Source organism: Babylonia areolata, chromosome 30 (genome assembly GCF_041734735.1).
Source record: "Babylonia areolata isolate BAREFJ2019XMU chromosome 30, ASM4173473v1, whole genome shotgun sequence".
In the NCBI taxonomy this organism is placed as follows: domain Eukaryota; kingdom Metazoa; phylum Mollusca; class Gastropoda; order Neogastropoda; family Buccinidae; genus Babylonia; species Babylonia areolata.
The window spans coordinates 23,473,856-23,486,355 of NC_134905.1; the positions used below are offsets into that span (position 1 = coordinate 23,473,856).

At 44.9% G+C, this 12,500-nt stretch overlaps 1 protein-coding gene across 4 annotated transcripts in view; it reads right to left on the minus strand.

The window, feature by feature from the left end:
* The window catches only part of LOC143275536 (uncharacterized), a 151,937-nt gene that overhangs the window by 105,145 nt on the left and 34,292 nt on the right, over positions 1 to 12,500 (minus strand). Inside the window, exon 1 of one of the 4 annotated variants that reach the window (XM_076579722.1) lies at positions 9,415 to 9,531. The exons of the other annotated variants lie outside the window; for them this stretch is intronic. Within the exon in view, the coding sequence (XP_076435837.1) occupies positions 9,415 to 9,510 (96 nt within the window). The 5' untranslated portion in view covers positions 9,511 to 9,531. Of the gene's footprint in view, positions 1 to 9,414; positions 9,532 to 12,500 lie in introns of those variants that run through there. 4 annotated transcript variants of the gene reach the window in all.

Consider the following 12,500-nt stretch of genomic DNA (forward strand, 5'->3'; position numbering starts at 1 on the left):
CCAAAAAAAAAAAAGAAAAAAAAAAAAAAAAAAAAGGATCACAAATGCATTTTATACCATTTACACGCGAATGGGATGCCATTGTTTTATCAACAGAAGCTCAAGGAAGTAGCGTGACCCAGGCCTGACCCGATGCCGTCATCAACCCTCCCAACTTCAGAATCTCCCAGGTCCATCAGCATAAGTGCAAATCTGCCAGTGCTTCAAGTTTAACAATCTCCTTCGAGTGTTCGTACACTGATGCATGAAGAGTACAACATTGCTTTCTTCCTCCTCTCCCCGATCTCCCAGGTCAACATATGCGCAGATCTGCCAGTGCTTTGAACAATCTCCTTTCCAGTGTGGAGAGTACACGGATGCATGAAGAGTATGCCATTGCTTTTATTTCGCAAGTTGAGGATCTCCCTAATCCGTGTCAAGCGTTAGATGGTTTATGGGGGGGAAAAAACCCCTGACATACCCAGCATGGGTTTGGGGGAAGAGAGAGAGAGACAGAGGGAGAGAGAGAGAGAGAGAGAGAGAGAGACAGAGAGAGAGAGGGAGACAGAGAGAGAGAGAGAGAGAGAGAGAGAGAAACACACACACACACACACACACACACACACACACAGAAGACAAGATTCTTTATTTTCGAGGATAATAGATAAGCACTGGCGCGTTGTTTTTTTTCACAGAGAGAGAGAGAGAGAGAGAGAGAGAGAGAGAGAGACAGAGAGAGAGAGAGAGAGAGAGACAGAGACAGAGAGAGAGTGAGAGACAGACAGACAAAGACACAGAGAGATAGAGGAGGGGTATGAGCAAAATGATCTGAACTATGCAAAACAAGTTCCACGATCACAGAAAATGGACACACGTAACTGTGGAACTGTGGCTGGCACAACATGATATCAGTCGGAATATGTAATAAACACGCTATAATTCGTAGGGGACCCGACATCTCTGACGCATGACTGTTTCGCAAGATTTCAGGAATAAACATATACAGCCTTTCTTTTTTTTTTCCTTTTCCTTTTTTCTTTTTCTTCTTAATTTTGTCGCGTGAACATTCTTCCCGTTTTGTACATAGTAAATCTTCGCTTTGAGATATCCCTTTCTCACTGACCTGATACAAGGCACAAGATACAAATCTAACTGGGTCATTGAGAAACGGGGGGGAGGATGTCTTTCGATTGCAAGTAAAGAAAATGAAACATTAACGCGCCTTCAAAATAGAAACACATTTCATCACCCCCCCATATACACCAACAACATTAGTGTCTGTGATCAGATAATATTAAACTTTGCTGGAGTCGTGAGAGAGAAAGAAGTGGGGGAGGGGGGGGGGGGAGTGAGAAAGAGAGGGAGGGAGGGAGAGAGAAACAGAGGCATACAGAGGGATATATATATATATATATATATATATAGAGAGAGAGAGAGAGAGAGAGAGAGAGAGAGAGAGAGAGGTGAAGGAAGAGTGGGAAGAGAGAGAGATGAAGGGAGAAAGACAGAAATGTATATATATATATATATATATATATATATATATAGAGAGAGAGAGAGAGAGAGAGAGAGGGGGGGGGGGTGGAGGAAGAGAGAGGGGAGAGAGAGAGAAAAAGAGACAGGCAGAGAGAGGGGGGAGGGGGTGGGGGCGGGATGTAATCAAGCTGATAAAATTCCTGACGCAGACAGTCTTTCCGATAACCAAGAGGTTGGCACGCTATTGAGCGAGTTGGGAAAGACGTCATCTGTGTGTGTGTAGGAACTCTCTCTCTCTCTTTCTCTTTCTGTCTATGGCCTGCGCAAGTGTGTGTGTGTGTGTGTGTGTGTGTGTGTGTGTGCGTGTACGTGTATGCGAGCACGTATGTGTGTACGGTGAGTCGCAATCTGGCTGTACACAGAGAGACTGAGAGACAGAAAAAATATTCATCTCCTGGCGAATGCAGTTCAGCCTTGTCTCAGCACCACACATAATCATTGTCAGACACACACACACACACACACACACAGAGTCTCTCTCTCTCTCTCACTCTCTCTCACTCACATACACACCTTTTTTTCCGTCTGTCTCTCAGAACAACATATTCATGGTTCTCCATGTCCCCTACTTTGGGCATTACACTAAGGCCTGGCCCTCAGGGTCAGATGGAAAGGAGATAATTATGACAGTGAGTTATGCAAGATCCCATCACCCTGCCTCTTGCACGGCACACACACACCCAGTTTGTATCTGCAGAAACCCAACGCATTCTTCACACACACACACACACACACACACACAGAGAGAGAGAGAGAGAGAGAGAAGACAAGTGCACATATAACGCACAAGTGCACATATAACGCAAAACTGTGCGCGTGCACACACACACACACACGACAAAGTATGCGTGGGTCTTTTTGTATGTGTGGGCGGAGGGTATGGGTGGGTTGAAGGGTTGTAAGTTATGGCTGTGTGTGTGTGTGTGTGTGTGTGTGTGTGTGTGTGTGTGTGTGTGTGAAGATTAAAGAGTAGGATCTGGGGTCGTGGTTAGGTTTTGAGAACCATACAGCGGAGAGTCTCGCTATGTCTCCCAGACCAAGGCGCTTGCAAACCAAAGCGAGATCTCTAGCTGCCCCTATGTCAGCGACCAATGCTGTCAGCTGTCACACACGCCATCACTGTCCAGGCCATCGATCTATACTGACCAAGTCCTGTTTCACGTGCACACCAGTCTGCTCTTAAACGTCGACGGACGGGCGCCACGGGCGAGTGGTCAAAAGCGTTCGACTTTCCACTGATCAGAGGGTCCTCGGTTCGAATCTGAGTCACGGAGCCTGGTGCAGGTGGGGGTATTCGGAATGGATTCATTATTTCTCGCAGGTCAACAGATGTGCACATCTGCTAGTGCCTGAACCGTCTCCGTGAAAATACGCAAATGGAAAAGATCAAATTCTTAGGTTAAAGATAAAATGAAATCTTCGTTCGGTGTGTATTGCAAAAGGACAATACTCAACATGCACACCCCCAGAATACGAATTAGCGCTGCCTACATGGTGAGTTTGATTAAAAAAATGGTCATGTAGGTAAAACGTCCACTGATACATAAGAGCTAAGGTGGGGTTTGCAGCCCAGGAAAGGCACGAAGAGAAGCAGCAGAAGAATGTCTGGCCGACAGGTCGACATGACATCACCAGGATGGAAGATCCTATCTCACAGCGGCTTGCAGAGAACCGCGCCTAAATATACTAACTGTAGACACCCGACACATTCCACGCATATGAAAATGCATTTCGCAAGCTCGGCTCGCGCACTCTCTCTCTCTCTCACACACACACACACACATGCGCACAAACGAACACGCGTTCTCGTCAAGCGCGCGCAAACATACACACACAAACGTGCACGCACTCACAAAGAGGAAGTGAGCAACACATACACACACACAAACGCGCACGCACTCACAAAGAGGAAGTGAGCAACACATACACACACACAAACGCGCACGCACTCACAAAGAGGAAGTGAGCAACACACACACACACCCACACACACTCTCTCTCTCTCTCTCCCTTAATCTTCAGACGAAGGCACTTGCACCTCTTGTCAGCAGCAGACGCCATCTCAGCTGGGGATCTCAATCCCGGAATAACACAGTCATGTTTCACCTGCACCCCCTTGGTTTACCCCATCCATCTGAAGCTCTGAGGGAGAGAGAGAGAGACAGAGAGAGAGAGAGAGAGAGAGACAGCGACAGACAGAGACACAGACAGACAGAGAGGAGGGGGTGTGACCGTTTGACACTGATATTTTACTGCCAATAGCTTCAAAGCCCACAATGCAAGGAAGACAAAATAAACATTATGATAATAACTATAGCCAGCATCGTGCCAAGCAACAGAAACAAACACCAGTGAAACACAGAAACCAATTTGACCATCAAAACGTTACCCCGCACGCCCTCCCCCCCCCCCTTTTTTTAAATATCTCCCCCCCCCCCCTTTTTTTTTTTTTTTTTTTTTTTAAATTTTTAACTCTCATTGAACCGACGGAAGAACTCTCAGTGTGTGAGTATTTGGAGGTACGGTTTATCTTTTCCGTATATTTACTGCATCACACTGAGACACACATTCCAAGTGATCATATCTACATTTTCTGCCATCAGTATGCTGAACAGATGTTTTCTCTGTGCTGTAGTTGTATTATAGAGAGTCCGTTTTTCTTCTTCTTCGTATCCTTTGCATTTAAACAGAAAAATGTTTTCCACCTTGTGGGGTATCGCCACACCTTGGACAAGGAGATGTTGCTGCCACGTCTGTATAGACCCATCTTTTGTTGGCATTCAGTCCAAGTACTTTCAACATAAGCCTGGCACGACAGGTTTTATGCTCTTTACTTGTTCTGATCTTATGATATATGTAGGGTAGGTATGGGTAATTGCGAACGATCCAGTCGAATCGACCAGCTCAACGTGTGTACTGTCAAGATTACATGTCGTTGCGATAGTCAAACGTAGTTCTTTTGTTTTTGAAAGCTTTCTCCGACTGGTTGCATCAGTCTGCTCATTCTTTTCAACTTTTTGTCGACGTTTGAAACAGCATGGGTGCCTGAGGGTAAATGCGAACGGGCAAGTGTAATTGCGAACGATGGCTTTGGGTACATGTAGACAATCAAAACAGAAGCAGGTTTTTAACTCATTAGACATATTATTGAAACATCGCACCAGACTGTTGTATTGTTGGTTTTGATCACACACGCACACAAACACAGAAACAGACGTTTAAACACACACACCCCACATCGCATACAAACACACCCTTTTGAGAGTGCTCAGTAACTGTGCAGCATCGTTCGCAAATAGACTCACGTCAGAATATACTGTGGTCTAATTGCAAACGACAATATTTTGCAGATCCCTATCAAAACTGACGTTCTGATCTGTCACCAGTATGCTTTCTTAAATTCTCCCAGCACTGGTAATTAATTTTCAACCTATCTGATCAAATAAAACTATTTGAAACTGTGTCGAAATTGAAGTCCTACAACTTGCTTCCCTTGATTTTAAGATTTTGAGAGTGCGTTTGTAACTTTGGACGGCAGTGGTGTGCGAAGAGAAGAACTAGCGCAGAAACAGCCAGAAATAGATGATGTTTGGCTGGTTCTTTGAAATGTATATTCATTCAGGTATTAGAAAAAGGTCGAAGAAGACGTTAACTTATGAAATGCAACCGTTAAGAACGCTTAAGTGGGGCGGTATAAGAATCGTTCGCAATTACACGCTGTTCGCAATTACCCATACCTACTCTCCATATATATAACTTACAAAGTTATTTTCAAATAACGGGAGGGTTCTTTAATAGTTACCTTATTTGTTTTTCCTCCACAGACTTAGTATGGTCAACCAGCGGCGGATAGCGTATCTTCGGAGATACAAATAAAGGATACTACACACAACTTTTTCCCCCGAGTCACTGCTTGTTTGCCTGATAATGCTTCCGTTTTTACAACCGAGTTGAGTTGACCACTCGTGTTTTGCATACATTTTTTACCTCCCTTGTGTCCTCTTCGGATCCTCAAGCATAAGGTGTAAAGATAGATTATTAAAAAAGAAAAAATTACGAAGTGTTCTATTATTTACCATTATTTCTTCTTCATAGTACATTCTGTGGTCTTTTCACTTCTGTTCTTCACTTCATCCTTAATTAAATGGACCTTCTTAGGAAGTCACTGGATTGTGACTTTTTCCCTGCTATGATTGAGAACACTTAACTATGATTGGTGTCTCTGGGTCACTTGGCACAGGGGATGATAGATTATTGCCAATGCCCAAAATATCTGAGAAGTTTGTCCATAGATGACGACATTGCAGTCATATCAGGCATACAACTGGCTGTTTCCTACAGAGGGAATTCAAATGGCCCCATGTTGCACTCTTTGAAGGGTTTCCATTTTTATTATTTTTATTTTCGTCATTATTGTAAAGTTATTATCAAACAACCAACGGGGTTGTTTAGTTGTTATCTGACCTTTTTTTTCCCCCACCTCTACTATCACGCTGAACGGGAAAAAATATAGGTTAACAGAGAGAGAGAGAGAGAGAGAGAGAGAGAGAGAGAGAGAGAGAGAGGGGGGGGGGGGGGGGGGAGAGAGAGAGAGAGGGGGGGAGGTGCAGTGACAAGAAAAAAAACGAAAGCCACTTTTCACCCCTCCGTCACGGCCAAATGCAGTTACTGTTGGAGATATCAATGTGGAAGCAAGCAAAATCAGGTTTCTCTGATGCACAGTGTTCTGCTGTTAAGGCGCTGGCCCATGGTGGTGTCAAGTCAAGATTTTATTTCATGATGGTGTGTGTGTGTGTGTGTGTGTGTGTGTGTGTGTGTGTGTATGCGCGTGCACGCACGCGATGGGGATAAAAAGACCACGACAACGAACACCAAAAAGCTATAGTAAAGATGAGAGATGGGTACAGAATTACTGATTCAGAATCACACACACACACACACACACACACACACACACAGAGACGTCACGCCCATTACAATTGCTCCTGGGCACGATAACCGCACAGTTGGCACACTGTAGCCGTGCCCATAACCACACAGTTGGCACACTACACCCGTGCCGATAACCACAGAGTTTAGCAGCACACAAGATAATTACTCACGGCAGAATGTTGGCCCCACGGAGCTCTGCAAGGGGACGTTCAAAACGATAAGGAAAGGAGTTATGGAAGGGGGAGTTAAGAGAACTTAGTTAAGAGCGTGCGACTCCTGACCCTTCTGTTGGCACGCTGTAACTATATTGCTTAATATTACGTAGTGTGGGCGGCGGGGTGGAATGAATCTTATTTCTTTCTTTTTTTAAATTTTTTTATCCCATCTTCTCACTGTGTTGGTATACATGAACATAAGGTTTCATAACGTGTGTGTGTGTGTGTGTGTGTGCGTGTGTGCGCGCGTGTGCGTGTGTGTGTTGGTGTGAGTTGGGTTATTTAATATGTAAAAAAAAAAAAAAATGCGTGCACGATTACTACTGGATGTGTCGATGAACACAGAGGCGGCCCGGCTCTGGAAGAAGCTTGGCCCACACACGCACACACAGTACAAGGGTCGTTATCAACAAGACAGGGCACTGACTGACTGACATGAACTACTACAGGTTATGGAGCCAGGACGTCAGACGGGAGACTGCACTGCTGTAGGCACGGGAGAGGGGGGCAGGGCGGGAGGGTTAGTAAAGGTGAGTGCGGGACTGACAAACCCATGTCAGTGTTAGTTAACGTGTATATGTGGATGCACGTGTGTGTGTGTGTGTGTGTGTGTGTGTGTTATGCATGCATGTGTATGTATGTGTGCGAGCGTGCGTGTGTGGTGTTTGCTGCGTGCATGCGTGTCTGTGTGTTGCGAGCATGGTGTGCGTAGGAAATGTATATACACGTACACGGGGGGAGGGGGGGGGAGAGAGAAAGAGACAAAGAGAGAAAGAGAGAGAGAGACAAAGAGAGAGAGAGAGAGAGAGAGAGAGAGAGAGAGAGAGAGATGATAATGATGATGATGATGACGATATCTGGTGCTGTCTGTCCAGTACAGTCTCAACTCTCATTCCTCACACTACCATGCCCCATCCAGTCTGACAAGCAGTATTATTGAGTGACGTGACGTGACGTGACGCCAGACCCCCCCCCCCCCCCCCCCCCCCCCGCACACACACACACCCACTCCCTAGCCCAAGGCTAACAACAACACGGCCAACCCACACACCATGCAGCACACACCACTGTCTTTCCCCACACCGCTTCCTGAGAGAGAACGTGATGCACGTTTACCATCATCATCATCATCATCATGTACATTTTATATAGCGCCCTCTCTCTCCAAGAGCTCAGGGCGCTTTAAATGAAAGAAAACATTATTACAAATTACATAAATCATCCATGACCACTTTCTCAAAACCCCTCCCTCCCCTCCACTCCCCCACCCTCCCACTCTCCATACATCCAAAGTGAGCTGACAAGGATGGCGTTGGAGAAGAAGGAAGCTGAGAGTGCTTATAGACAGGATTCAAAAAGATGGGTTTTTTTAGTGATGAGCGAAAAGCAGAGATAGAATCAGATGCACAGATATGATGAGGAAGGTTGTTCCAGATATGAGGAGCAACACAGAAAACAGGTTCTTGGATTGACACGAGGAAGTTCCAGAAGTTTCAAAAGGTAACAGTCAGAGGAAGAGCGGAGATTTCTTGAGGGAGTGTAAACACTGATAAGGTCAGAAAGATTATGTAGGTCCTGCGATGGTGTGTTCGCTGTGGGTCCGGTGTATGCTGCGTGTGTGGGTACAGGGCTTAGAACAAGGGACTGGGCTCATCAATAATTTTTTTTTTTTCTTTTCGTTTTTTGTTGTTGTTGTTTTTCTTTTGGGGTGGGGGGTGGCGAGGGAGTTACCTTTTTGTCGTACCGTCGTCCCTGTTCGTCTGTCATGTAGGTTTGAGCGTTGTAAATCTGTCTGTCTGCAGATCTGCCTACCTGTTCGTCTGTCACGCAGGTTTGAGCGTTGTAAATCTGTCTGTCTGCCTACCTGTTCGTCTGTCATGTAGGTTTGAGCGTTGTAAATCTGTCTGTCTGTCTGCCTACCTGTTCGTCTGTCATGTAGGTTTGAGCGTTGTAAATCTGTCTGTCTGCCTACCTGTTCGTCTGTCATGTAGGTTTGAGCGTTGTAAATCTGTCTGTCTGCCTACCTGTTCGTCTGTCACGTAGGTTTGAACGTTGTCAATCTGTCTGTCTGCCTGTCTGCCTACCTGTTCGTCTGTCATGTAGGTTTGAACGTTGTAAATCTGTCTGTCTGCCTATCTGTTCGTCTGTCATGTAGGTTTGAGCGTTGTAAATCTGTCTGTCTGTCTGCCTACCTGTTCGTCTGTCATGTGGGTTTGAGCGTTGTAAATCTGTCTGTCTGTCTGCCTACCTGTTCGTCTGTCATGTAGGTTTGAGCGTTGTAAATCTGTCTGTCTGTCTGCCTACCTGTTCGTCTGTCATGTGGGTTTGAGCGTTGTAAATATATATGTCTGTCTGCCTACCTGTTCGTCTGTCATGTGGGTTTGAGCGTTGTAAATCTGTCTGTCTGCCTACCTGTTCGTCTGTCATGTTGGTTTGAGCATTGTAAATCTGTCTGTCTGTCTGCCTACCTGTTCGTCTGTCATGTAGTAGGTTTGAGCATTGTAAATATGTCTGTCTGCCTACCTGTTCGTCTGTCATGTGTGAATGGTGAATGCGGACGAGCTGTGTGTGTGTGTGTGTGTGTGTGCGCGCGCGCGCGCGTGTCTGAGAGAGAGGGAGAGAGAGAGAGAGAAAGAGAGAGAGAGAGAGAGTGTGTGTGTGTGTGTGTTTTATCGCACACGTGTGTGCGGGTATGGAGTTAACATCTTGACGTCGAATCACGAAGGCCTCCGACTCCCCACCACCTACCTACCTGAAGCACCTTGAGGGCGGCACAGGTGAGGATGCCCATGGCCACAGCGATCACCACCCCATGACCCAGGTCCTGGCTGTACGCCCACACAGGCATGGCATGGTCTCCACCCCTGCACCTCACACACCTCTCATCAGCATGCTCCAGCTGACCGCCGTCACCACCGTCACCACGCCCACCTCCCCCAGGCCTCCTCCATCCCCCGTGCTGACTGTTTCCATTCACAGGGCAAATGGACGGGCGATGTTTTGTGGCGCTCCTGGAGTTCGATGTTGTTTTGATAATGGTGATGACGATGATGATGATGATGTTGTTGATGTTGGTGGTGGTTGTCGTTGTCAATGTAGGGGGTGGTTGCAGTGTTGTCGTTGCTACTGCTGTTCCGTGATCCTTCACCGAGGTTCAAATCCTTTCTTGTGGCTCCTGACAACGACCGGCGTGTGGTGTCCACGAACCCTACACGAGTCTTGTCTTTAGTGGAGTCTGATGACGTTAACGATCACGTCCTTCCGAAAGAGGTCACAGCTGCTTTCAATGCCAGTGAACACACATTTTCTGGGCAAGCAGTGTTATATATGGCGGCTGCTTTCATCACAAAGCACGCGTTCGCGTGTGAGTTTGGTTTCCCACCAACAGAAAATGAAAATGAAACAATCTGCACAAAAAAAACAATACCGAAAGTGTTTCGCTGTATGTCAGGCCCAGTGGACCTGGACATTCATATCCTGAAAACAGAAGTCTGTAAATCACTGACTGTATAACTGGCTGAAGACAACTCGCTAATTCATACACCCCAAATCTAACAGTCGTGTGTTTTCAAATATCGAGTTTAACGACGAAGAAAAAATGTGTGATAATTATGAATAATCTCCAAATACAGCAGAAGTGACGACACTGAGATGAATGTAATTCCGCGGCAAGAAACTTGCCAGAAGTGACTTGTCACTCAGATCCAAATGATGAGATTTAAGAAAGTGAAATTTCCCCACACATAGTTGATAATATCCACCAGGGGACTGATAGTCGACTATCCCCAATCAACGTCTACATTATGGTCTGCACTAAGGCAGCTTCTGTCTTCTGTACGCTGACGGTGGCTCACACACAACCCATCAATCAGCTCCAGTCACCGGAAATCCACGATGATGCAAATCACGCAACTGATGTTCACAAAACACATCCAGGTCCTTCAGTCCAGTACACCGTTCACCTTACAGGACACACAGAGCCACATTTATTGCATTCAATCCACGTTTGTAACAAGTTGGAGATATTCATTCTGTGCCTCGGTGAAACCGATGTTTTATGTAAACTGCACAGTCTGCGTCAGTGCCACTGGCGTCCATCTTCAAACGAAACAGTTATTCGTGTACTTTTATTATTTTACTTCACTGACTTAAAATCACACACACAAAAGTATTTCTTCAGGCAGTGTTTGCTAATTATTCAAACACCCCTTCAGATCACGCTGTTGTAGTAGGTATTATTTGCATAAGTAAGCATTCGATTGAATTCAATGTTGGGAGAGTTCAAGTGGTGTGATCCACAGGTTTGCTGCCACTGACTATTATTGCTGTTCAAATTGTTTAGTCGTAACACACACACCATTACAATTCATATCCGCGCAGTTCGGGTCAAGAGAGAGCTATAAGTTCTGTAATTGTAAAACAACATCATGCAGCCTTCCACTTCCACACCTTTTTAATCAACAGTAAAACAGTGCCCTGTAACCAGAGTACGATACAACATCGCAGAACTAACCTAAGCTCCACTGTATACGTATTCTGATTTCAAACACAAACGAACTGCATTGTTTTGATTACTGTCGCATATACTGGACGAAAATAAAAGCGTAAAAATCTTAAGTCATCGAAAAGCCGCAATACGAACTCATTTCCTTGTACTGTTGTAGTTGTAATGTTTGACCCACTTACATCTAAAATGCTGATCAGTGTGACACTGACACTGACACTGTGCCGGTTTCATATTGACACGACTGCCATTTCATAAGCTGCTTTTAAGCCCACAGGCCAAAAAACTATGCAAATCAGGCTTCGTCTCGGCACGAACTGTCGAAGTCACTGAGCACTATCTCCGAGGAAGACCTACCTTAGTACTGCTCTTATCTTCATGTGCGCATTGTGAAATGGATGAGGCTCGCTTTGCTTCTTTTTTTTTTCTTTCTTTTTAACCCTGGTTCAAGTCATCTCAGCGCCTGCACCACTGTTAACTGAATCAGTCTGACGCTCCAGTGGAGATCAGATCTCTACCCCCCAGGATGTGAATGGCGTCATGTGCATCACACAAGGCTCTGCCTGCAGTTACCGCTCTTCCTCCATGTTCCTACAACACAGCACACAAGCCAACTTTACTCTTTTTGGAAATCTGAAAGCCACTGTCCAATTAGATCATGTGACGAGAAACCAACCATCAGCGTCTACGTCATTCGAAGACTACGCCATTATTTTTACGTCATAGTTCCTGATGGAAGAATAAAAAGGAAAAAGCCCCATGTATAAGATCATGTGTCAAGGAACAGCATCAATGCTATTTCTAACTTTACATCATATTCTGATGAAACTAATGTTCCGTTTGCTCCAATTACTAATAAGATTTTTGTTTGTTCATCTGTTTGTTTTTCTGCGAAAAGAAGAAAAAATGAAAGAAAAAGAAAGAGCCGTTAGCCAGCCTATTTTGTCGAATTTTCGACCAGAGAAAGGAGAAAAGTGGAGACAAGAACAAAGCACCCAACAAACTTGGTACGTTTCATTGTTCTTCATTTCTCTTGTGTTCAGGTTGTTGCCGACAGCTCACAGTAAGCGTTGCATCTGGGTTGCAGTTCTCAAGATCAAGCATGAAATTTGCTGTTTATTAAAGTCAATCATCATCATCATCATCATCATCATCATCATCACTAACATTATCAATATCATTATCGTTATTACTATTCTCACAACTGTCAGTATTACCATTATTTTCATTTCTTCTTTTATAATTATCAGTAATACTACTAATAATCATTATTAATATCATCATTATTATTATCATTATTCATAACAAACTTCTGTTATTTACGAGACTGAATC